The sequence below is a fragment of the Microtus oregoni genome, unplaced genomic scaffold (genome assembly GCF_018167655.1).
Source record: "Microtus oregoni isolate MIOR12 unplaced genomic scaffold, Mior012 000009F_ref0000495, whole genome shotgun sequence".
NCBI lineage: Eukaryota > Metazoa > Chordata > Mammalia > Rodentia > Cricetidae > Microtus > Microtus oregoni.
This window is the reverse complement of record NW_024543068.1, coordinates 15,486,827-15,510,853: the sequence shown is the minus strand read 5'-3', so window position 1 is coordinate 15,510,853 and position 24,027 is coordinate 15,486,827. Positions and strand designations below refer to the sequence as shown.

At 39.9% G+C, this 24,027-nt stretch overlaps 1 protein-coding gene across 6 annotated transcripts in view; it reads left to right on the top strand.

Annotated features, from left to right (window-relative positions):
• Pcnx1 (pecanex 1) overlaps window positions 1-24,027 on the top strand; it is a 143,251-nt gene that overhangs the window by 61,549 nt on the left and 57,675 nt on the right. For 3 of the 6 annotated variants that reach the window (XM_041657903.1, XM_041657902.1, XM_041657901.1), the window contains one exon: window positions 22,779-22,869. In XM_041657903.1, coding sequence (XP_041513837.1) covers window positions 22,779-22,869 — 91 coding nt within the window. Of the gene's footprint in view, window positions 1-4,407; window positions 4,541-9,956; window positions 10,142-22,778; window positions 22,870-24,027 lie in introns of all 6 variants that reach the window. The other 3 variants (XM_041657899.1, XM_041657897.1, XM_041657898.1) reach the window with 2 other exon arrangements.

Sequence of the window (24,027 nt, the reverse complement as noted above, 5' to 3'; positions counted from 1 at the left end):
GAACTTGCTTTGTAGACCAGGCTGGCCTTGAACTCACAGAGCTCCCCCTGCCTCTGCCTCCTGAGTGCTGGGATTAAAGGTGTGTGGAACCACTATCTGGTGATTTATTTATGTTATTATTTTATGTAACTGAGTGGTTTACTGTGTATGTGCACAGTGTAGGTACAGAGGTCAGAAGAGGATCCTTGGAACTGGTGTTACAGATCGAACCATCCTGTGGGTGCTGGGAATTGAACCGTGGTTCTCTGCAAGTGCTCTCAGCTACTGAGCTGTCTCTCCTGTTCCTACTGAATTCCTTAACCTGTATCTCTCTGAGAAAAGTATCTTAAAAGAATTTCTTACTGTCATGTATTTTATGTATGTGAATGATTTGATGACACATATGCTTGAGTAACTAGTGTATACTTGTTACCCTCAGAGGTCAGAAGACCCTAGGTCTCCTGGAACTGTAGTTATAAATGGTTGTGAGCCTCTGCACATGTGGGTACTAGCTCTTGGCCTGGGATCTAAACCACTGAGCCATCTCTCCAGCCCCTGAGAAAATTGTTTTAGATACATTGTTTGAGCCACTGTTCTGTGGGCTACATCCCTTGTCCCTGAAGTCAGTGTTTATATATACACAGTTCTCAAATTCAGTTCAGTGCCAGATTTGCCAGGGAGGAACAAACAATATTCTCTCTCTAAGAGCAGTGGAATTCTACATGCGCAATCCAGTGAGTCCATAATCCACGAACTGCATGAGTGAAATAGTTTATAGAAAACCTCTTTACTTATTTATACTCAGAACTCTCGAGCTTTGAAGATTTAGGGGGTAGCTTTTGGTTCTACTGCTCCAGAATCTTCTATTTAGTGTACATAGCCTTGGATGCTTTTCTTGTTGTCATCCACAAAGCCAGCTGATAGTGTTTTAGGGCATCCGTATAAACAGAAATTGCTGTACCAAACAGTTCCATATCAAATGTGTAGAGTTTCTATAACTTTCTGAAGTAAATTAAAAATAGCCCTAAGGTTTGATTTTGCATTTCTTTTTAATGGTCAGGAATACACTATCCCATAGGTCTCCAAATGTCCAGGATATTTGCCTGTTTTCCATGTTATGCATTCAAGCATAATCCTGATCGAGAGACTGCATTAACATAAAGGAAATAAAGCCCAGAACTGTAGCATTTTCTTGGGATCCCTGTGCTCTGGAGGTCAGACAGGAGAAGTGGGAGTCTGAGCTGCCTGAGATGTGTCTCCAAGAGGGAGGGAGGCAGAGAGAACACAAAACTGAATAAAAGCTGAATTTTCTGAGATTATTGTAAATTGTGTCTTTTGAAGACATTTTAATGAAAATAAGGAAATTATTAGAAAGTCAAGACTTGTTATAAAAGCATACTTAACTTAAAATATATCCTTAATTTTTGTACTTCATATATTCATAATTTTTGAATCACTGGACCGCTTCTGAGTTTTTCTTCTTTACCTACATATACATACAAATTAGTTCTGCTTAGAGTGCTTAGTTTTTCACTGTTTACATTTGATACACAGGTTTGAACAGTTAGCTTGTTTACTTGCTAGAAAATCCTGAGTTTTATGTAAGGTTAAAGAGCTAACTTTAAAAGATTTTGTAGCATTTTTTTCTCCCTTCTGGTGTCCTAATTTTAAAAAAAGAAGGGGAGGAGAAGGAAGAGAGTTTCTTCCCAAGGCTTAGGATTTGATTCTTCAGAGGCCTCGTCAGTTATTTTTTTTTAAATGTTCTTTCTCTTGTAAACTTGAATGATTCGTAAAGGCTGGAAGATGACTTATTAGGTAAAGGGCTTCCTGTGCAAACACAAGGACCTACGTTCAGGTCCTCAGTGCGTCTATGGGCGTCTCCACAAATGAGCACATTCTAACACAAACATATGCATATATACATAATTAAAAGACTATTAAGGAAATACGTAATTTATATAACTATTTTGTAGATTGAAATATGAATGTGTAAAATTATTTAAAGCTTTTCTTTAAGAAGAAGCCAAAGAGATTTTTGTTGTTGCTGTCTTATGTATGTGAGTGTTTTATCTGCATATGTGTGTTATGAGTGTGCCTGGTGTTTACAGAGTGCAGAAGAAGATATCAGATCCCTGGAACTGTAGACGTGGTTATGAGTCACTATGTGGGTTCTGGGACTCAAACCTAGGTCCTCTGAAAGAGTAACCAGTGTTCTTAACCACTGAACCATTTCTCCAACCCGCCAACAGAGTTTTCTTTTCTTTAACTAAAAATGGACACTGGCAAATTTTCTTTCTTTTCTTTCTTTCTTTCTTTTTTTTGTTTAGATGGTTTTTTAATTTTGTTCTTGTCCTTCTTAGAGACTTAGCTTTCCTGTAAGAGTAATACCTCCAAGAGTCTCCAGTAGGAACAGATTAATAAAGAAGAGCATTTCCCTTTTCCTGTCTTATGTGGTTAGTGATCATATGCTGCTTTCCAAAAGTCAGCTCATAAGTTAGGTCTGGGTTCAATTTTCTGTTCATTTGCAACAGAATAGAGATTGAAGATTCCATAATGAAGTTGATTCAACCAGTAAAATTGATTATAGTAGTTTGTTGTCAAGTAATGGTTTGTAAAAAATGGGATATAGTTTATTTCAACTTTAGAATAAAATTTTCAGTAATGTGGTCCACAAGGTGGCTCTTGAATTGAGTTACCAGCTAGTAATTGTATCTGTAACGTGACCTCTCTGTGCAGGTGTCTCAGAGCTGTGACAGGTGTAACCTACTCACCTCATGGTCCTGTCTTCCCTCACCTGGTGTGTTCCTCCTCTGGCGGCTGCTCTGCCAGTGTTTCTCTGCCAATGCAGAAGCATTTCCGTTCATCAAGGTTGTGGTTGTCAGTGGTCGAAACCTGCTTTACAGTTTATGCCAGCGAAACAGCAGCCTCGTCTGCATCTGCTTTCTGTTGCGATGGGCAGGTTCCGTGTCCGAGTTGTCTAGCAGTGATCAACATGCTCCGTGTTACTACTGAGTGTTAGGTGTGGGTCAGGAGGACTGGCTGAAGTTATAGTTTCCACTAACAGAAATGTGAGTAGCTACTGCTGGCTGGTTAGTGGCCTCTGTGTTAGACATCCAGGCCTAGGTGACCACTCCTGGCTGGTTAGTGGCCACTGTGTTAGACAGCCAGGCCTAGACAAGCAAGTTCAGTCAGCTTCATGGTTTTCTGTGGACATGTCTGACTTTCACAGACAAACAACAACTTTTCACATTTAAAGGCTCTTTCATGTTTGGAAAAATGTTTCTGTATGAGCTTCTTTATTCTTTGCTCATATGTTAACATCAAAATATCCTTCCTCAGAATCCAAAGAATCCCAGAAGACTTAGAGTCCTGGGGAAAGAGCAGTTGTTTCATGTTCACCTGTGAAATCATTTTACATTTTACAATGATTAGATTGGTCAGTTAGTGTGGTTTTATCAAAATGTGTATAATTTCTCATGGTCTCTGTTGCAATTTTATTGTTGTCTTCTTGTTTTAGCTTGATTCCAACTTAAGCGATCCTCCGTGCTTGGTTTTTATTTATATCTTCTTCCTAATGCTGAAGAGACTAGGACCAGGGCTGTAAAGTTTTCAAATAAAGTTTTGCCACAGCACTTTCTGGTTAAGATATGTTTGTTACCTTGAATGTTTGACAAACTAGTTCTGCCAGCTGTCAGTCAGTTTCAGAATTATAGCCTGGGGTGCTGGGGGATGCAGCTCACTCCCCTACTCCCTGGCATCTACAGTTAGTAGTCTGAAGCTTTCCCCCTTAAAGGCTATGCAAAGCTGTCACCATTTGGTAGAAATCATGCTTTGGATTTGCTCTTCTCCTGCCTGAGTGATAGGCAGTTGACTACTGCCTCACTGTTGGGCAGTGGCAGCAGCCCGAGTCAACGCTCCCAGTCAGGAATGTACCTGCTGAATTGAGTGTGTGTATCAAGTGCACCTTTGACCCCTGGTGCTTTACGTTAATGATGGTTGATCAGACTGTAGTCCCAACCAAAAGTAGGGAGCATCCGTGTGCTTGCACTGCTTCTACTAGTCCCACGAGAAAAGGAGCGAGCACTCGTTCCCATTAGGGACACTCACAGCTTTTCAAAGGCTGACTTAATTAAAGGGCAAAAGGAGGAAGAAGTGCCAAAAATAACGAGGCTTTCGCAAAAACATTTAAAGTGGCAGAGATCCTAAAATAGAAAGTTAAGGATGAAGAGAAAGTGTTGAGGTCAGATAATAGATCCAAAATTCTATTTTCCAAAAAACTAACTTTGTAGAAAGGGTACATACTTTGTATATATTCCCTAATGTGACAGAAGACCCAAGTGTTCCTTCTCCCAAGAGGGTGGGAAGTCCAGAGAGAGACAGGCTCAGCTGACCTAGGCTCATGTTTGACCTAAGTCTGTCTTAATGCAGCAGCACAGGCCAGCGAGGAGGCAGTGGCCTTTCGCCGTGAACGCAGCACATTTAGGCGCCAAGCAGTACGGCGCCGGCACAATGCAGGGAGTAACCCTACCCCTCCTACCTTGCTCATCGGATCGCCCCTAAGGTACGGTATCTTACAATTCCACCAAGTTTGGCATGCATGCAGTGAACCTTCTAATCTGTTCTTTCCGACCCAGGCAAGCTTTTGAAGAACGCTGCTTTTCTTTCTTTCTCTGCTATACATCTTCAGCTCTTAGGTTTCTTCTGCATGTGACCCTGAGCTTACTGCATTATGCATGCCTTATGTTGTACTGTTTAAACAAAGCCAGCAGACTGATTTTGTCCAGTTTTTAAATTGTAAGAGCATGTTAGCAGTTATAGAAGTGAAAGCCTAGCCATTAAGTTAGATTTATTGTTTTACCTACTCTAAATTATTAGTGCAATATCTGACAGTGTTTAATAGGGACAATTACAGGAAGAGTGGTGACCTCATTGAGAAATAGAAATCTGACCTGACCATATAAAGTCAGTTTGGTTATTTCATGTGATTGAAAGATTACATTTTATTTATATTGTAAAGTTTGAACCTATTGAAGGACACAGAACTAAAATATTTTATTTATGAACGTGGTCAGCTTTATATATGTTTACATGTAGAGATGTATTGAACTTCTCTACCTCCATCGTGTATTAAAAAACATTTTCATTTTTACAATTTCTCAACTAAGAGAGCATCCATTTATGATATTGGGATAACCTCTTGTTGGATTTTTAGGACTCTAGAGAGTCCATGTCTTGATTTAGAAATATGAAGATCTTTTCAAAAGACTTGCGATTTATTTCATAAGAACAAACATGAGCATCACATGATCCATGTGCTTGCCAAAGCATATGGACAAAACCCCTCCCCTTTCCCTTTTCAAACTTGTTTTTCAGAATAGCGAAATTCTATTTTTAAAATTCATTTTATACCCCCTAAGATTTAAAACTTGGTTTCTTTAGTTTTACATTATATCTAGGAATTTCATCTCCGTTTTCTAATGCTTTAAATAATACACAACTATATGAAATATATATTTATACACAGACAATATTTAAAACATTAAAGTGGAAATTAACTAATTTAAAGATACATTTGTTGTAGAAATGTTTGGAGCTCTCCACTTATGTGTCCTCCCTCCCTCCCTCCCTCCCTCCCTTCCTCCCACCCTCCCTGCTGCAGGACTCCTCTCTGCTGGTGAATGTGGGCACAGCCCCCATGTGCAGGGGCTGCTCAGCAGCAGCTTCTGTTCTGTTTTGTTTAAGCTTCCTTTTGCCCCTTGAATAATGCTTGCTGGTTGTAGACAAGTCTTTTGCCTTCCTGCTTTCTCCATTTTTTCCTTTTATAAACATTTTTAACCTATTTTAAGAAATTCATTCTTTGCCATGAATATGCTGACCAAGTTTCACTTGCCAAACATTGTATACAGAGTCATTTTTTTCCTCTGCCTGGTGGAACACAAGAGTTATCATAACTTAGGCCAGACACACAGTACTTCCACTTTCTTTGTAGAATTTGAAATGTAGCATGTCTTAGAAAATGGTCTGGAAATTACTCCTCCAGGGCTTATGTTGGACCCTTTAGAAGTCTCCTTCTCGTGGTCAGCATGCAGGCTTTGTTGAGATTCCAGGGAATTTTCAGCATCATGTTGCATGTGTCTAAATACATGCCTTATTACAGGTGAATTAAAATAAAATTTAGCTGTGAAGAGTTAGGAGAAATACCAACTTAGTAAATTACCTTTTACAATTGGAAAAATCCCAGGTAAAGTAAGTTGCCATTATTCTTCAGTGTGATCTACTTAATAATGTTATCTTTAACTAAATAGGGAATAGTATAGCTATTTAAACGTTGGGGAAACATTTTCTCAAAGATTAGTAGATCCAATGTGGCAGTACTTTCACTACAGTTGTTATGTAAATACCAGTAAAATCTTCTGTAAATCATTCCCCGTACCCATGGTGGGTGGGACAGAAATGTTCTGAACATTCGTACAGTATTTTGAAGCCACGGCCCATACAGTGCCCTATATGTGTATAGTATGTCTCCCCCCACTTTGACTCATTCTTATGGTATGGTGTAATCTATAAATTCAACCCAGCAAGAAGTCAACAACAATAGCTACTAACAAAGTAGAGCAATCACAAAATATATAAAGGTATTAAAAAGTGTGGCTTTATTTCTGAATTTTCCAATTTGATGTTTTCAGATTGATGTTGACTGTAGGTAACTAGGGTCAAAGAAAGCAAAACTTCAGAAAGAAAGACTATGAAAGCTTATTGTAAACTTTGGTGAGTAGCTTAGGCACCCCAAAAGGCATGTGATAAAATACAGATGTGGAAGAATTCGGATTAATACATCAACTTCCTCACAAAGAGAGTTTGCCTGCTTTTAAAATCTTATTAGAATAAGCTCCTTAAGAATTATTTTAAATTTTTAAAATTAAGTAAGCTTTGTAGGTAGGTAGGTTAATTCTTCTTAAGTGATTAGAGCTAAAATAAACACAAATATTAAAATTTTTTATAACACAAGGAATTTGATATTTATTACCCTAATGTCATGTTTTCAAGTCCTGAGAAGACTGGGGTGGGAGGAAAACATCTTATTTTGGTTAAAAATGTAAAGCTTCAGTGTATCTTTAGTTTCATTTAAAATATAAGATTAAAAGATCTATAATAAAATAAGGTTACAGTCATGGTTGAGAATCTATGGTTGGAAATCCATGGGGTCATTTTGTGTTCAGATGAATTCATTTTTGTTTTGTTTTGTTTTGTATATTCAGGACATTCTTTTTCTGGAACCTGTATGGTCTTTGGAATAATGGTGTCATACTCTTAGAGTTTACATTTTAGTAGGAGAGATACCTACCAAGGTAACTAACAGTAAAGCAGTATTGCCAGATACCTACCACCTTGGTGTGTGGAGGAATAGATGGCCAATGCCAGTCGTCTGTCATTTAAATTGGGATGTTGATCAGTATGCTTGCCAGCCTGGAATAACAGACTTAGATTTCCTTTTACTGTGTGATAAAGTACCTACTACTGCTAGAAAAAAAAAAAAGATAAATTTATGCCATATTCATGCCTGTTAGCCTAAAGTTAGTCCACCCTTTGGGGATCTGATTCTCGACCATTTATGCTAAGAACTTACCTTTTCTGTCGCCTGTGAGGGTTTTGAAAGCAGGAATTAAGGGATATAAACATTTATTACTGACTTTTGATGTTCAAAGTACAATGATTATAATAATAGATTTTGTCTAATTTCCTTCATTTGTTTGGGAGTTGACGTTCATGCACCGTTTAATATTGAAAACATTTTATGTATTTGTGCAGACTTTGTGCATCTATAGCTTGAAGATTAGGATAGTCTCAGGCCCGTTCACATTAGAATGTGACTTACTGTGATAGGACCTTTGCTTATGACTTTAAGTGAAAAAAAACTGATAGAAAAATTTGAGTACAAATTCTTTGGTTAAGTTGTAAGCTTGATCTGAATTTGAAAGTTCATGATATTTGAATTTCCTGGGACTTTCTTCCTGTTTTCTTGTGTGAAACCTGTTCATTTTGATAAGGTTCATGGAAAAGTCTAGATCGCTTCTGATGAAGAGGGATGTATCAGCCATGTGTAGAAGATAAAACTGTTTAATTAACATGATCATCTTTTCTTCTCTAAATTTGCAGTGCTGGAGGTAGACCCATGGTTTGACACATGTAGGCAAAGGCCCTGCCACTCAGCTCCATGGCTAGCCTCTCACAGGCCTCTCTTGACTAGCAGCTGCTAGGAAGGTCACCCAAGGAAACTACTAAAGGAGTGCTTTGCAGGGTGGCTAGGAAGTGCCAGTGTGAGCCGCAGTCTCGCTTTTCTCACGGTAGATGCACTCCTGCTCAGTGGTTCTGAATCAAACCTGCTAATTTGTAGGCCTTGTGTGATGGGATAAATATTCTTTAATACATGCTGTCCAGTATGGCAGGCAGTCGTTATGTGCTGCTGATCACTTTGGTTGTACTAGCTGCGGTGTGTGGTTATTGTATTTGAAATACAACTGTCATGATGAAGAGCTAAAATTTAGTTAAATATCCCGGGGGACTGGTGTGCCAGACAGTGTAGTGTTGGATCACCATAGCCGCAGCTCAGCCTTTTACTTCACTGCCAGTCGACAGTATCTATGTTTTTTGTTTCTATTGTTTTGTTTTTAACTAAAAACCAGAGGGACAATTGCAGTGGATTCAAAGGATCAGAGAGAATTTAGTAGAAAATGCTATTATTAAAATAATAGGCTACCCAGGCCATGTTGAGTCACATCCTTCTTGTTCTAGTTATTTTAGTGGCAGCCTTTGGAGTTTCTCAGAGTACACTTAAATTCACCGAGTGTAACATGCTGGACATGGTGCGGAGAATAATGTGTGATAGTTAAAACAGTTCAGCAATTTCAACAGTTTAAATTAGAATAAATCTTCTATTAAAAATATTAATAATAGAGGCAGGTGGATCTCTGTGAGTTCGAGGCCAGCCTGGTCTACAAGAGCTAGATCAAGGACAGGTTTCTAAGCTACAGGGAAACCCTGTCCTGAAAAACCAAAAAAAAAAAAAAGTTAATAATAAAATCCATATTATCTTAAATAATCATAAAAGTAAAGGAGTAAATAACATAGAAAAATTAAGTTTTATAAATAAAATAAATTTATATTAACAAAATATAAATTTTTGAAATTTTAAAAAATTTATAAAACACTAAAATATCCTTTGAGAAATTAAGGTTTTCCAGTTACTAAGATTTTTCTAAAATAATGTATTCTAGTTGAGAATTCAATATGGACTGGAAAAAAGGTTAGCAATTGGTTATAAAAATCTAATTGTTGTATATGTTTTATCTGTAACTCTTAGCCTTTTTCAAAATATGGAAGCTTTTACAAGTAGTACTTTATAATAATTCTCCTTCCAGGACCCCTGTGGCCATCGCATATCACTCTGCCCGGTCACACACTCTGGTTCTCCTGCAGTGGTTTGTGATGTTCTTTTGCTTACCCTTGTATTTTGGTTGTATTTGATAGAGAGTCTTTGGTTTTCACATGTGTAGGAACTTGGTTTTATTTTGTATCTGAATCTGTGATCTTAGGACATTAGAGGAAAATAGCAGTCATGATGGTGAATTTTACCCACTGGAGCCCAGCACCAGCCATGTCCTTGAGCGCCCCCCTGCTGCTCTTCCTCTTTAGTACCCAGTTGGGTTGAGCTGAAAGAAAGTTGCGAATTGACAGTTAACATCCATGTTTTGCTGCACTAAATATTGTTAAATATTTACTGCATTCCTCCCCATGAATCAGATTGGTAATGACCAGAACAAGTGTAAACTGTGTAATTGTACAATGCTTCTTGGCTCTTTCTTTGGTTATTTGAAAAAGTGTCATTTTTGAAATCAGTGTTCTCTATTGATTTCATTCTAGCTGTTGTTTTCTCTTTTCTTCCCTGTAATGTCTCCCCAATCCGTGTTTTCTCCTAGCCTTCAAGATGGTCAGCAAGGCCAGCAGTCCACAGCCCAGGTCAAAGTCCAGTCCCGCCCCCCATCCCAGGCTGCAGTGCTCAGTGCTAGTGCCTCCTTGCTGGTGAGAAAAGGGAGTGTCCACTTAGAAGCCTCACATGACCATGCATCTGCTGTAGGCGGCAGCAGTTTGCACGATGAACTTGGTATGCAGGCCCGTGTAATCTCGGTGGTTGGAAACTTATTGGCAGCGAATGGGTAACAGCGATTGCGATTCTTTCCTGAGGTGGCTTTACTTTGGAGCTATGCATCGGGCGCTGTTTGAGTGGGTTTGTTTGCCATGTGTGTGAGAAAATGACTTGCTTTTTCTTTCTGTATTTCTCTTCACTTTTATTTTACTTTTTCTTTTGAGCATGTCTATTACTATGTGCTAGTAACTGTCCTTAAAACTCTAACGTTCTGTTATAATAATTTGGTCATTCCTATTTTCCCAGGCATCTGTATCATGTGATTTTGAGAAAACTTTTATTTTTAAAATCTATTTGAATATGCTCTTTAATAGGCTTGTTACTACAGTCTTGCTGTAAGACCCAGCATTTTGCAATATGTCCATCTCCTGCCATAGGACTTGTTATAATCCTAAATGTAATGTTCTTAGGACAACTTGGCTCTACTTATGACTGATAAGTTTATAAAATATTTTATTATCTGTTAAGATAATATATAAATAAACTCAAATTATGAAAGTTAATTTTTAGAAACGCAGCATATTTTAAATCCTCAGTGATAGCAGATTTACTTAGAATGCATGGTTTTTGCATTAAATGCTCAGTAATAGCAGATTTACTTAGAATGCATGGTTTTTGCATTGGCATATTGTACACTACTTTAAAGTTTTATTTCTTTATGTTGATGTGTGTGTGTTCATGCACATGTGCATTTGCACGTATCTGTTGAAGCCAGAGGAAGACACTGGGTGACTTACTTTTTGAGGCAGAATCTCTCACTGAACTGCTGCTGGCTGATTGAGCTGTACTGGATGGCCAGCAAGGTTTAGAGACCTATCTGTTCCTTCCCTCCCCCAGCTCTGAGGTTATATGTGCAAACCTTGCCTGACATTTTTCATGGGCACTGAGGATCTAAAACCAAGGCCTCAGCTTGTGCAGTAAAGCTCTTTACCAACTGAAATCATGTTCCCAGCCCCTGCTCTTAGATTCTTATTACTCTGTGTGACCCAGATTTTCTGTGCTCAGTTTCAGAGTGGTTTAAATTAATCTAATAAGGAAAGTCTGTTATTAAGTAAGACTCACTTTAAAGCATTTACTCATTCTGATCTTACTGGCCTGTTATACAGGCTTTTCTCTTACAGTGACTTTGCAACTTATGTGTTAACTGGAAGAATATATGGTAATAAGGAGCCAAAATTAGGTTTACTATAACTTGGTACGCTGTTTATTCACTGACTTCCTTTCCATTGTGTAAAACTCAGGACTACGGAGAGGTGTCGTAGATAGGTAAATGTGAAGGTCAGATCTTCAGAATCTGCAAACTGGTCACTGTGATGGTTACAGCATTGCATGTCTGGCGGGCAGTCCTAAACGCAGTGAGAAAACAGGACACTGAATGCAGAAGCTTTCCCTTCTGAGTTTGTAACCTGAAAGAGAAGGAAGACTCTCAAAGATGTTTGGGATGAAATAAAATTGAATTCAATTCAGTTGCTTTATTGGTTTCAACTGGCAATTTTTAGATACGTAATATAACATAATATAATTGTTATAATAGCAATACCAATTACATGTAACCCAAGATTCCTGGCAGCAAAGGGTTTGTGAATCTACAGGTGTAAAGTCTTGGTCACATTTAATTGCTTCTGGCCATATGGTAGTGGATTGGCCTCAGTAAAGGACTTCATTCTGAACTGTTTCAGAGTTTTATGCGAATATACCAAGCATAAAATAGAACAAACTCTTGATAATTTTCCCCAATAAGATACACACCTGATAAATAAAAATGTTAATAAAGAGAAAAGTTAGCTAGAATGTTCCCTAAAAGTATGACATATTTACAAAGCTTGCTATTTTTCAGATTTAGTTAGTTCTATTGAAAAAAATTCCCATGTGATTTTTGCATGTACATATACACATGTACAGTATATTTATAAAAGACATGCATGTATACATAAATATACATGTATCCTTATATTCATACAAATCTCTAGCATGTATGATTGTTAATCATTTTAGAATCTGAATTATAAGCAATATAATTTAAAGGAGCAACTTGGAATATTGCCTTATAGAATTCATTTCTGTGCAAGGTTAGTAAATATGTTTTAAAGGGTTCAAATGATACCCTTTAAACCTAGATAAACTTTGAGCATAACATCACTTTAAAGATTTATCTTATTTTTGAGTATGTACATGTTTGTGGGTCTCTGTGTGGGTCAGTGCAGGTGTGCATTGAGGCCATCAGTGATGGATCCTTCAAGCTTGCCTCTTGTCGACGGTGTGACCTTAGGCAGGTTGTTCCCTCTCCCTCTGAATCAGTTTTCACGTATATCAAAGGAGGCAATACTAATGCCAGTTCCCAGGCTTATTGCAAATGTGCCAGTGCCTGGCATTAATAAGTTAGCTAAATAACCATTGTATTACTGACTAATAAAATATTACTAGGTCATAGTTTATTTAGTCAGTTAAGTAAGCTCACTGTTGACTTTTCAGATGTCTCCTGATGCTTGCTGTTGTAGTAAACCCTTTGCTGAAGGTGCTGTACTTGAGCCTATGTGGACAGCAGTGTTTAATTCTTCAGGATTAGAGGTAGACTTACCAGTCAAGGACAGTGACAGTCCCTATAGCTTTGTGTCCTGCTCTCAGTTACTCTGTTGAGAGCTCAAACCTTGTTTATATTGTATCTGGCAGATTGGAGGTTTTTGTTTTATTTTTAATGCTCACAAGAAACTCATCCAAACTTTTATTTCTTAAATAATGCTCAGAAGTTTATCATAGAAGAGCTACAGAGTAATACTTTAAACAGTTTTGAGTACCTGAATTGCTCCAGGAGTTTTACGGAAGCTCCAAGGACTGTCCCTTACTAACATACTGTGAAGAGGCCTTTAATATGAAGACCAGATGGTCTGCACCCCGATGTTACACACTCTTAAGGCCATAGACTAAAGTTGAGGTGCCTGAGTTAGGTAGAATGAAAGCTGGATTCTTGGGAGATTCTCCCCCTCCCCCCCGCCCCGAATCAGTGCCTAAAATGATGATATTTCTGTTCTTTTCTAAGGGTGTCCTAAGAGCCATTCCCTGCAGAAAGCCTGGCTCTTCTGTTTTCCACTTGTGTCTTTCCTGCCTGGTTAAAGAACTGCTGTGGTTGTTGAAATTTCCCAGCGACAGGGGAAGAGGGAGAATCCAAGTCAGACACCTTAGCCTGGATGTTCTGTGTAGTGACTTTGAAAATAACGTATCTTTTACTTTCTTCTGCCTCCCCACCAGTGGCCTAAATAAGGTTGCTGTATAACTCTGAGCTGCAGGAGAGTAGCTGCTTGGTTAGGGGATGATGTAAATACTAAAAGCATGGTGAGAGGATGGATCCTGGAGCTCATTCATCAGCCTTTGGCACGGGAAGATCACAAGGATTTTTGCACCAATAAAAGGAAGATCACAGACCTGCTAGAAAAGCAAAATGGTTAAGTGGGCATGGAGGTCAGGGAGATGGGGACCAGGAAAGGTTGGGGGTTGCCTGGGAGATGGGAGGACAGGAAAGGGTAGGGGACAGTGGTCAGCCAAAACCATGAAAATGCAAACAAAAATGAATTTCAAAAAGAAATAAAAATGTAGTCATAGACCCAAATCTTGACCTTGCTCATGAGTCTTAGAGTTAAAATTAAAAACAAACCTTAGGATTCCTTTCATATTGTTGAAACTATAGTGGTGTCCATGGCAACAAGCCTGGAGAAATGGGTGGCTAAACAGCAGGTCATTTTTATAGAGCAGGTTAAAGTCACAGACCAAAATGTCCATGTATTTGTATCCCCAGATTTTATAAACATGAATTTTAATGAACTTAGTCACCTAGTACTGTTAATAATTTTGAAAAACTGTAAAGACCTTTTTAGTGCTCATTGATAGAGAACCAGTTAAAAGTGATAATTTGCATAATCCAGATCTTTAGAGTTGTTACAGTAGAGGCTGGTGCGGTGCCTCAGCCATTATGAGCACTGACTGTTCTTCCAGAGGACCTGGGTTTGATTCCCAGCACCTACATGGCGGCTTACAACCATCCATAACTCCAGTTCTAGGGATCTCTGATACCTCAGGGCATGAGACATGCATGTATATGTGCTTACGTGTGAGCAAAACATCCATGTACATGAAACAGTTTTTATTTTTATTTATTTATTTATTTATTTATTTTATTTTTCGAGACAGGGTTTCTCCGTAGTTTTTGGTTCCTGTCCTGGAACTAGCTCTTGTAGACCAGGCTGGCCTCGAACTCACAGAGATCCGCCTGCCTCTGCCTCCCGAGTGCTGGGATTAAAGGCGTGCACCACCACCGCCCGGCTTATGAAACAGTTTTTAAAGAGTTGATAATATTCAGATCTTAGTAAATCTGTATTAGTGGTATGGGTGTATACTTGAGTATGCACGTAGAGACTTGAGATCAACATAGGCTTCTATCATTTCCACTGTGTTTGAGACAGTTTCTCTCACCTGAACCTGGAGATCATGGTTTCAGCTAGACTGGCTGGCCAGAGAGCCCCTCCTTGCACCCCTGTCTGCCTGTCTTTACCTTCCCCCTTTTCCTGGGATCACAGGTGTGTACCACCATGTCCTGATTTTACATGGGGTGCTGGGATTTGAACTCAGGTCCACATGCTTGTTCAGCAAGTACTTTATCTACAGAACCATCTCCCCAACCCATAAATCTACACTATTGACAATGAAAGCTGGCTGAGAAGGGGTCAGTTTCAGAACAATATATGAGAGGAGAGTGGTCCGTTTTTTTCTTGGGCCAGAGTGTTCATCAGATTTGTTTTGAAGAACACAGAAGATGCTCTTGGCACTGAGTGTCTTAGAGGGAGTTGGGAACATTTCTCACTTTTATATACTCTGGATCCTCTAAGAAGATTTTTTAAAAATGAGGTGCAAATGGCAAATCCCCGGTATCATTTCCCAGTGTCTGAGTAGGGTTCTGTAGGCGTTCCAGCGTGTATATAATTTGACACTCGTCAGTCCACCCAGACTCACCTGGATATTCCTTTTTTTAACCTTATTTTCCCTCAGTTTTATGGACGTATTGTATAGATACAGTAAGCTTCACCCATTTAACATGTACAATCAGCTCAGCAAGTTTTATCAGGTGGTGTTTCTGTAAATATGCCACAGGCTAGAGTTAGAGTAGTTCTGTCCCCTCGGAAGACCCCATGTGTGACCCAGTGCAGCCCCTCCCTCTCTCTCCTAGTGGGAAACCACTAGTCCCTCCCCTTTTATAAAATGTCTTATTTCGCTGTTATAATGGAGAGGTTATGAATGCATGTCCAGCATGAACACAAAGCTTTGTAGTGCTGTGACAGATGCTTCTAAGGAGTTGTGTCGCCGGAGGCAAGGCACCCGATATTTACAGGGTCGTAAGCATTAAAGGCCCTGAGCGGAATGGTGCATTAGGGAGTGTGAAATATGAAATAATAATGTGTATCCAATGCGTAAAATTAATGCTTGATTTCTGGCATTTTCCTAAAACTTGGTTTTTGCGGTTTACCTTTCGTGACCTTTCAAAGGAGAATAACTTAGCGTACTCTCAGAAAGCCAGACCAGTTCTATACTAAGTTGTTACAAGAATGCTATTATCTCTGGATAATATCCTGCCGAGGTCAGTCATACTGCCTCTCCAGGGACCACTGTGGAAGTCAACTCTGACACACCAGTAAGTACATGTGACTTCTGAAGCTCGTGCATCCAGCGTGCATTTGACATCTGCCAGCTCGGTGCAGTACCACGCCAGGTGCTGTGGAGGGGAGCATAGCATGGGCCATACTCCTACAAGCCGACACTTCTTCACTGGCAATGCTGTAGTCCTCCTCACTTGTTCTAAGCAGCTTTGTGAAAGAAGAGTCAGGAAAAGTATGTTCATCCCTTATTTTGTTTGATCTCTGAAAAAAACAATTCGTGTCAGACTAATCAAGCTTTAAAAAGAGAGTTGAGGTGGGCATGGTAGTGGACACCTTTAGTCTCAGCTACTTAGGGGGCTAATGTGGGAAGGGCACTTGAGCCCTAGAATTTGAGGATAAGAAACATCTCGGGCTGTACATCAGTTTAAGGGCTGGTGCCCCTTGTCAATAATATGGCACAAACTGAGAACTGGATTAGGTGTGTAGCACCTTTGGCTCTTGATGAGCCATTGTTTCATTGTCTTCTGGCAGTTTCCTGCACGGCATAAGCCCCGTTCTGCATTCTCAGACATTGCTCTGCTTTCTGTCCCTGAGGTCTTCCCTCTCCTGGAAGCAGATTCAGTGGGTTGTGTGTGGTCTCCTGTGTTGTTTCCATGACACGTCTGTTGAGGCTCATCATGTTGTATTAGTTTGTTCCTTACAATCAGTAGTACATTGTTGTGGGGCATATTATATATGACTTATCCGCTTGCCTGCTGATGAGCCCTTATGTAATTCCTAATTTATGGATATTATAAACAGTGTTTAAACTGGTTCTCTCTCTCTCTCTCTCTCTCTCTCTCTCTCTCTCTTATGATGTTGGAGATTGAAGTCAGGGTTTTGAGTTTGCTAGGCAAGTACTCTACTACCATTGAGCCTAGCTCAATCCCTCTGTCCCTCTTTTCTCCCCTCCCTCCTTTTCCCCTCTCTCCCTCTCTCTTAATTAGGGCTAGGAAGATGACCCAGTGGTTTAGAGCATTTGTTGTACAAGCACAAGTACCTGAGTTCAAATCCTCAGCACCCATGTAAACAACTGAATGAAGCCACATGCACATGTGTGGGGTAGAGATGGGATTACTGGGGTGTGTTAGTCCCTTGTCTAGCTCAGGTGCAGTGAAAGACCCTGTCTCACAGAACAAGGCAGACAGTGATTGAGCAGGACATCTGATGTCCTCCTGTAGCTACACCACATGTATTACCATCACGGCCAGTAACAACCAAGTCAATTCTGTATTCCCACCAGCAAGTTCATTTGCTCCATCCTTGCTGGTGTTTAGCTGTCATTGGTATTTACATGTTTAACCCTGATGCATTCATGATGGCATCTTACTGTGGTTGAAATGTGGATTTCTCTCTTGTGACTATGGATGGTAGACATCTCATAATTTGGGGGCAGGGCATGTATATACCACAAATATCACAGTATTTCTGTCATGTTTAAGAACTAGGTTGCTGGTCTTCTTCGTATTTAGTTTAGATTCTACTCGTTTGTCAGTTGCAGGTGTCTTCTGCTGTGACTTGCCCTTGAGCTTGCTTGACCACTCCATATATCATAATACCACCACAGTGTGTGCCCCTTTGAACTAGTGTGTGGGTAGATGATGAAACCAGAGAGGGTAAGTTTGTGTGTGGCTTTTGGAAAGTTCAGCTGATCTGGGGATTAAGAAGCAAGACTGGAGCCTTAACAGGGAAATAAGACAAATTGGAACCTGAGCGTGGGGCCCATTGAGTAAAACACACCAGTCACACCTCTGCTGCCAAGCAGTAGATCCCTGTGTAATTCAGCATCCTCCGCAGCCCTTTTTAAACCAGCCTTTCACAACTGCCTTCTTCGTCACACTCCTAAAGCCCTGTCACAGCCTTGCTTTTTCCAGGAGAAAGGGCTGGTTCTGAATAATAAAACTTGAAATTACAAGCTGACTTTTGTTGTATCTGAGGAACTGAGGTTGGCCTGGAAACCTAGCTCCGCGGTTTAGAGTGTTTACTGGTCTCGCAAAGGATGTTAGTTTGATTTATAGCACCCATGTGGTTGGTTGGTTGGTGTAGTTGGTTGGTGGCTTAAACTGCCTATAACTCCAGTTCCAGGAGATCTGATGTCCTTTTCTGACTTCCACAGGCACTCCACTCAAGTGCTCAGCCCACACTCAACACACACACACACACACACACATACACAAACACACACAAATTGAAAATAAAATCTTTTCAAAGGAATTAAAGGGTTTAGACGTCTGAAACTCAGGGTCTAGATGGAATACAGATTAGTATACTACAGCCTGTGGGCTTTAGTACTGCTTGGTGCTGGGTTTTTGCTTGTGTTTTAAGATTTATTTACTTATTTATTATGTATGCAGTGCTCTGCCTGCATGTATACCTGCAGACCAGAAGAGGGTACCAGATCTCATTATAGATGATTGTGAGCCATCATGTGGTTGCTGGGATTTGAAGGCATGACCTCTGGAAGAACTGCCAGTGCTCGCAGCCTCTGAGCCATCTCTCCAGCCCGACACTTGGTTTTGTAAATAAGCTAGAGGATGTGTGTTTTCTGTTGTGTGTTGTTTGGTGACTTGATGCTAGAGTGACAGACCTGAATGTTGTGGAGTATTTGCTATTGTAGTTGGCGGTGTAACTTGGGAGAATGGGGCCTAAATATCAGGTCAATTAAAGTCTCATGGCAATAGCCAGCTTTATTCAGAGCATCAGACAGTTCATATTCTGGGGATGAAAAAGAACCACACGAGTAAAGTGTATAATCACAAGGGCAAGCTGCATGTGGCTGCCAAGCCACTCATGGCAAAAGCATGTTTTCCCATAAAGGCATGTAAACAAATAGCCATCGCCAGTTGTCATACACAATCTGAAGTGAACTCACTCCTGTGCACGACACCTAGGAGGGGCACAAAAGAATTTTCTGTGATTTGAAGAAACTAATGTCACTTAGACTCTTATTTCATTTTCTTGGGGTTTTCTCACAAGCACTCAGAATTCCCTCAAGCAACCTCATTCTTGGACTGTGTTCTGACAAAAGAGCCTCTCGAACACACAGCCTGAGACGTTTGTCACCTGCTTCCTCATAGAGAAAGCTCGCAGGCCACTGGTGTTGGGAGACACAAACCCGTTAGCCTGTCAGCAGAAAGACAGTGAGTCATTCCTATCTGGGAGACTTAGAGTCAGCACTCATGGAAGTAAACAGCTGCCATCCAGGAAGTCATAGCCTCCCTGAAGCCTTCTCCCTTGAATGTATAGTTCAGTCACAGAGAGGTGGAGCAGACCAGACGCATTAGTACTTCCTGAGAGTGTGTGGCCCACAAAGTCTGTAAATGCATTTACATCTCTCCTCTCCTGTAGCCTGTTCTGCCCTAAGTGTAAACACTTCCTAAGTGGGAGGTTCCAGGATAGCACGTGTCAGGTTCAGGCTTGGAGGACCAGAGGGAAGAGCAGACTCAGAAGTCTAAGGAGAAGGGTCCGGGAAAGGAAAACAGCTCTTGTTACTGGGTCCTGGAGAAGCAGAGAGAGGTTGGCCCTAGTAGCCTTCTCCTCCCAGAGCATACAGGTGTCTAAAGCAAGCATCAGGGATGCCGAGGTTTTGAAGGTAAGCGAGCGTCTGTGCTTATGAGTTGCCGCTTGTTGTGCACCGCGTGCTGCGTGTCCTACAGACGAAGACACTGGAGAGTCAGTCTCCTTACTGCCCCATGTCTGCAAGTGGTGTGCCGTGATGTTTAGAATCTCGGCTCTGCCGTTTCTGGCTTCAGTCTTTAGACAGTAGGTCTCCGTTGTTCATGCTTCACGCTCTACACTTGGGTTGCTGAACAGCTTTCCTGTGTAGAAAAGATTTTACATGATTAACAAGTTGAGTTTTGTTGGCAGTAGCATTAATTGTTAAGTATTCATTGGTGGAAGTGCTGGGTACCTTATCTTTTGTCTTTAGAGATTGCCTTGTTAATGAGAATATCATTTTTTACAAATTAGAAATCCCAGCTTTAGTGGGTTTTGGTCACAGATTGACCTGTTTTCTTCTTGTATAATGCCTGAACCATTCAAGCATGGGTAATTGTGGGATGGAGAGGGCGTTCTGCAGATATGTCCAGCTCTCTGCATTAGGAAAGAATGTGCACTTTGAGGGGTTTTAGTTGCTAGATATTAAATGGATTCATAAGAACATTTTGAGTTTAAAGTTTAAAATTTGAAGATACTGTTATAAACAAAGTGGCAGTGTATAGTTCTGTCTCAGTTGGGGAGTAGATTGCCCTTTGCTAGGTTGTTGGGTTAGTGTGTTGCTGTGTTAGTAAACGTTCCACCGAATCCTTGAGCTGTGTATTTCTCGTGTGCTTTCCCCTCGTGTGTTTGTGTCGTGCGTAAAATGCAGCGCTAGCAGCATGCTGTGAGTGGAGAAGCCAGTGCAGGAGTTTCTGTGGGAGAGTCGCCACATAGACTGCTGGGGCTCTGGCCCTAAGCTTCCCTTCCGGAAGGGAGGCGGGCGGGAGACTTACCTTCTCCAGAAGATCCGTGCCGTTGGAGTCCTGCCTGTCTGCTGATCTCGTTTCTAGGACATGTTTTATGTTTCTGTTGAAATGTCTAAATTTTATTACTTTAATTTTTTAAAATTTAATTACATTGTTTCCCCCTTTCTATTTCCTCCCTCCAACCCCTGCCATGCATCCCCCTTTCCTCTCAAACTCATGGCTTCTGGCGTCTTTTCCTTTCATTGTTGTTACATATGTATTTATGTATATTCCTAAGTGAATTGTATTTTTAAATTATTTTAAATTCATGTTGCTCACTACTGCATTTGGCAGTTACAAAGATAGTATCTTTTGTTGATTGGTTGTCTAGACATACAATTTTAAATATATGGAGACTGAACACATTTCTGAAATTCTGTGTAAATTTAAATATTTCAAAAACCCTGAAGTAATTTGAACTGTTGAGTACAAAATGAACTGGTCTCCTAAATATGTACAGATCGTGGCTTGTGACAGCGTGTGCATTCCTCTCTTGGTGACCGCCACACACCGTCGCTTGCTTGCTTGCTTCCTTCACAACAACTTGTGCAGCCCACTCTGCCGTACGTGAGGGCAGTGCTCAGGGACTCCAAAGACGGAAGCAGGGTGACAGCTTTAGCAGCTCGTTTTTGGCCACTGTGTGTTTTTTTTAATTACTCGGGACTGCTGGAAAGGGGAGAGAAAACAGTCTCGGGCAGTCCATGTCCACTCTTTGAAAAGAAAACTCTACTATGTGGGCTAAGTATCTCTCTCCTTTATGTTCACCGTAGTGGTCAAAGTGTTGGAGCTCGTCCCTGTCGCCCTGTTTCCCCTTGATTGTACATTTGAAGAGTTTTCCCCTCTTTGACTCTGTTGAAATGAGTATTTCATAGAATTGTTTTCCCGACTTACCTTATTGTATTATTCTGACAGACAATGCAATAGTAAATTTTCACATACTTTATCTAGTGACCAATAGAATATAATCAAGGATTTATTATTTACCAGAGAATTATATTTGGGATAGAGTTCTGTTAAAAATGAAGTGACAGCTGAAATGTTCTGTAAGTCTTTGACTATAATATCAGGATATTAGCAGGTCTTTTGTTATTTAAAAGTTCTTGTATTTTAGTGTTTTCATTTTGGACATAGAGAAATCTGACCTTTCACCTTGGCATTTAGTTGAAATACTCCCTTTAAGAGTCTTTATTTTGGGTGGCAGAAATCAGAACTCATTGTATAATATTTTATATGTATATATAAAATTGTGAAAGATTAAGTTTAATTTTTAAAAATTGTAAAGATTGCTCATATTTAAGACTAGGATGTAGCAGAGCTGGTCCAGTACTTGTCTGGTGGGTACGAAGCCCTGAGTTGGATCCCCAACACTTCATAAACTGGATGTGGAGGCACACCCTGCAGGCCATCCTTGAGTAGGTAGGGAGTTCAAGGCAGCCTGGGTATGAGACGGTGGAATCCCAGTAATTCCAGCTTCTCAAACAAACAGCTGTAAATTCTCAAAGCCTGGACAGAACCATGTAGTTGCCCAAGTATATGCCTTACCTCACTGGCTTCTTAGCAATTCAAATTTGTTTATATGAGGTACTTACATACCCTCCCCATCATAGTTACACCGCCATGAGCCTCGGGAAGACATTTCAAGCAGTGTTTTGGTTTTCAGATCCCATTATTAGAAACTATTTTATATGATGGAGTTTGTTTTGAGACAGCTGGACTTTTTCTTTTCATTTTATTTATTTTTCCTTGTTCTTTCCAAGGATAGAAAGGCAGAGTGTTGTAGACAGGGCCATGGTTATAGGTGTAGGACATTGTAGCAGGGCTTGTTGGGAGTGGGGGATGGGATTGAGCTCAACTTCCCAGAGCTAGGTTTTTATCTATGTACATTGTAGTCAGTTTAATTTGTAATCCTTTTAGATTCTATAGAGCTAGTTGGTTTTAACAGTTGTCATTTCTAAATGTTTATACAACTCTTATGGAAACATTGTATTACTAATGATGTTTATTAAATAGTTTAGCACCAACATTATTTAACTTCCTTTGAGCCATTTGACTTTTCAAAATTTCTTCTGAACAAAATAAAAAGTAACCATTTTATTTTCATGAAGATTGAACTGCCTCATCCTTTAAGTAACTTTGCATAGGGCCATTCAGGCAGGCGACTTCTGAACATTAAATCTTTCATCAACACAGTTACTTTAATTGGGAAGGAAAAAGAAAGCGGACCCAAGTCTCCTCCTTTTAATACTTGATCACGTGTGCTGCCGTTTTACCATTCATTGTTCTGAACTGCATGGGGATTGTGGTTTTAAAACGGATTGTAGAATTTTAATAATGTAAAAAGTTAGGAAATTTAGTATATCACAAAGGAAAACTTCTAGCTATCCTGACTTTTCAAAATTGTTCATTTGCTAGGTAAGTTCTCATCTACGCTCTACGAGACTGGTGGTTGTGACATGTCACTTGTGAATTTCGAACCAGCAGCAAGAAGAGCATCCAACATCTGGTAGGTGTGGAGACACCAGGAGTGTGTGTGACTTACGTTTAAAGGTTTAACTCTTGAAGTAGAGACGCATGTTTTAAAACGTATTTCTTTAAAAGATTTATTTTTTACGTATACAATGTTCTGCCTGCGTGTGCTCCTGCAGAGCAGAAGAGGGCACCAGATCTCAATGTAGATGGTCGTGAGCCACCATGTGGTTGCTGGAAATTGAACTGAGGACCTCTGGAAGAACAGTTAGTGCTCTTAGTCGCTGAGCCATCTCTCCAGCCCTATAAGCTGTATTTTTTTCTAACAGACAAAAACATTGTACACACTGCTGGTGTCCGCCGTGACGTTTTGGAATATTGTACGTGTTGTGGAGTGGCTATACCTACCCTGTTTATATGGCTATCTTATTTTAAACCACGGTCTTCTCTCACTTATTTTCAGAGTTATAATGAATTTTAAACCACGGTCTTCTCTCACTTATTTTCAGAGTTATAATGAATTGTTACTAACTGAAAGTTGCCATGTGCGATACAAATTATTTTGAAAACATTTATATGAAGTTTATTAATCATAATGCTTTTGTTTCCATAGAATTAAGGGTTTTTCTGTTGACGTTGTTTTGGTGTGGGGGCGGGAGAACCATATTTAAAATATGTTATTCTGTCTTAAAATAATTAAGTAAAAATTTTCATTAAATCTTATGGGATGGAGTTTGCCCGGTTCCAGATCTTACTAGATATCTGATGCCCTCGCTATATTGCATGATATAAAAAGCTTATCAGAAAACTAGCTACAATGAGGTTCAGACTCAAAAGTTAGTTTTCTTCTATTAAACAGTTTTCAGTTTTTATATTCTTTCAAGGAAGGAATTTGCAAGGTAATAAAAATGTTGGGAGAATACAAATAAATTAGATATTTGAACCTTATAGTATAGAGTGTATTGATTTTTTTCCCTAAAATTTAATCATATTTCCATTGTTAACTTAAAATCCCAAATGCCATTTGATTGTTATTTAAGCCTTCCATTTAATAACAGGCCATGTGCGTCTGTGTGGTTCACTTTTCTTTCCAAGTGCCTTTTAAAGCAATGGAGCCTTACTAGTTTAGCTGCTGATTCTGTGATGGTGGAAGCCTTGGGTACCACCCAGTCACTTTGCAGAAGAGCGTCCTGTC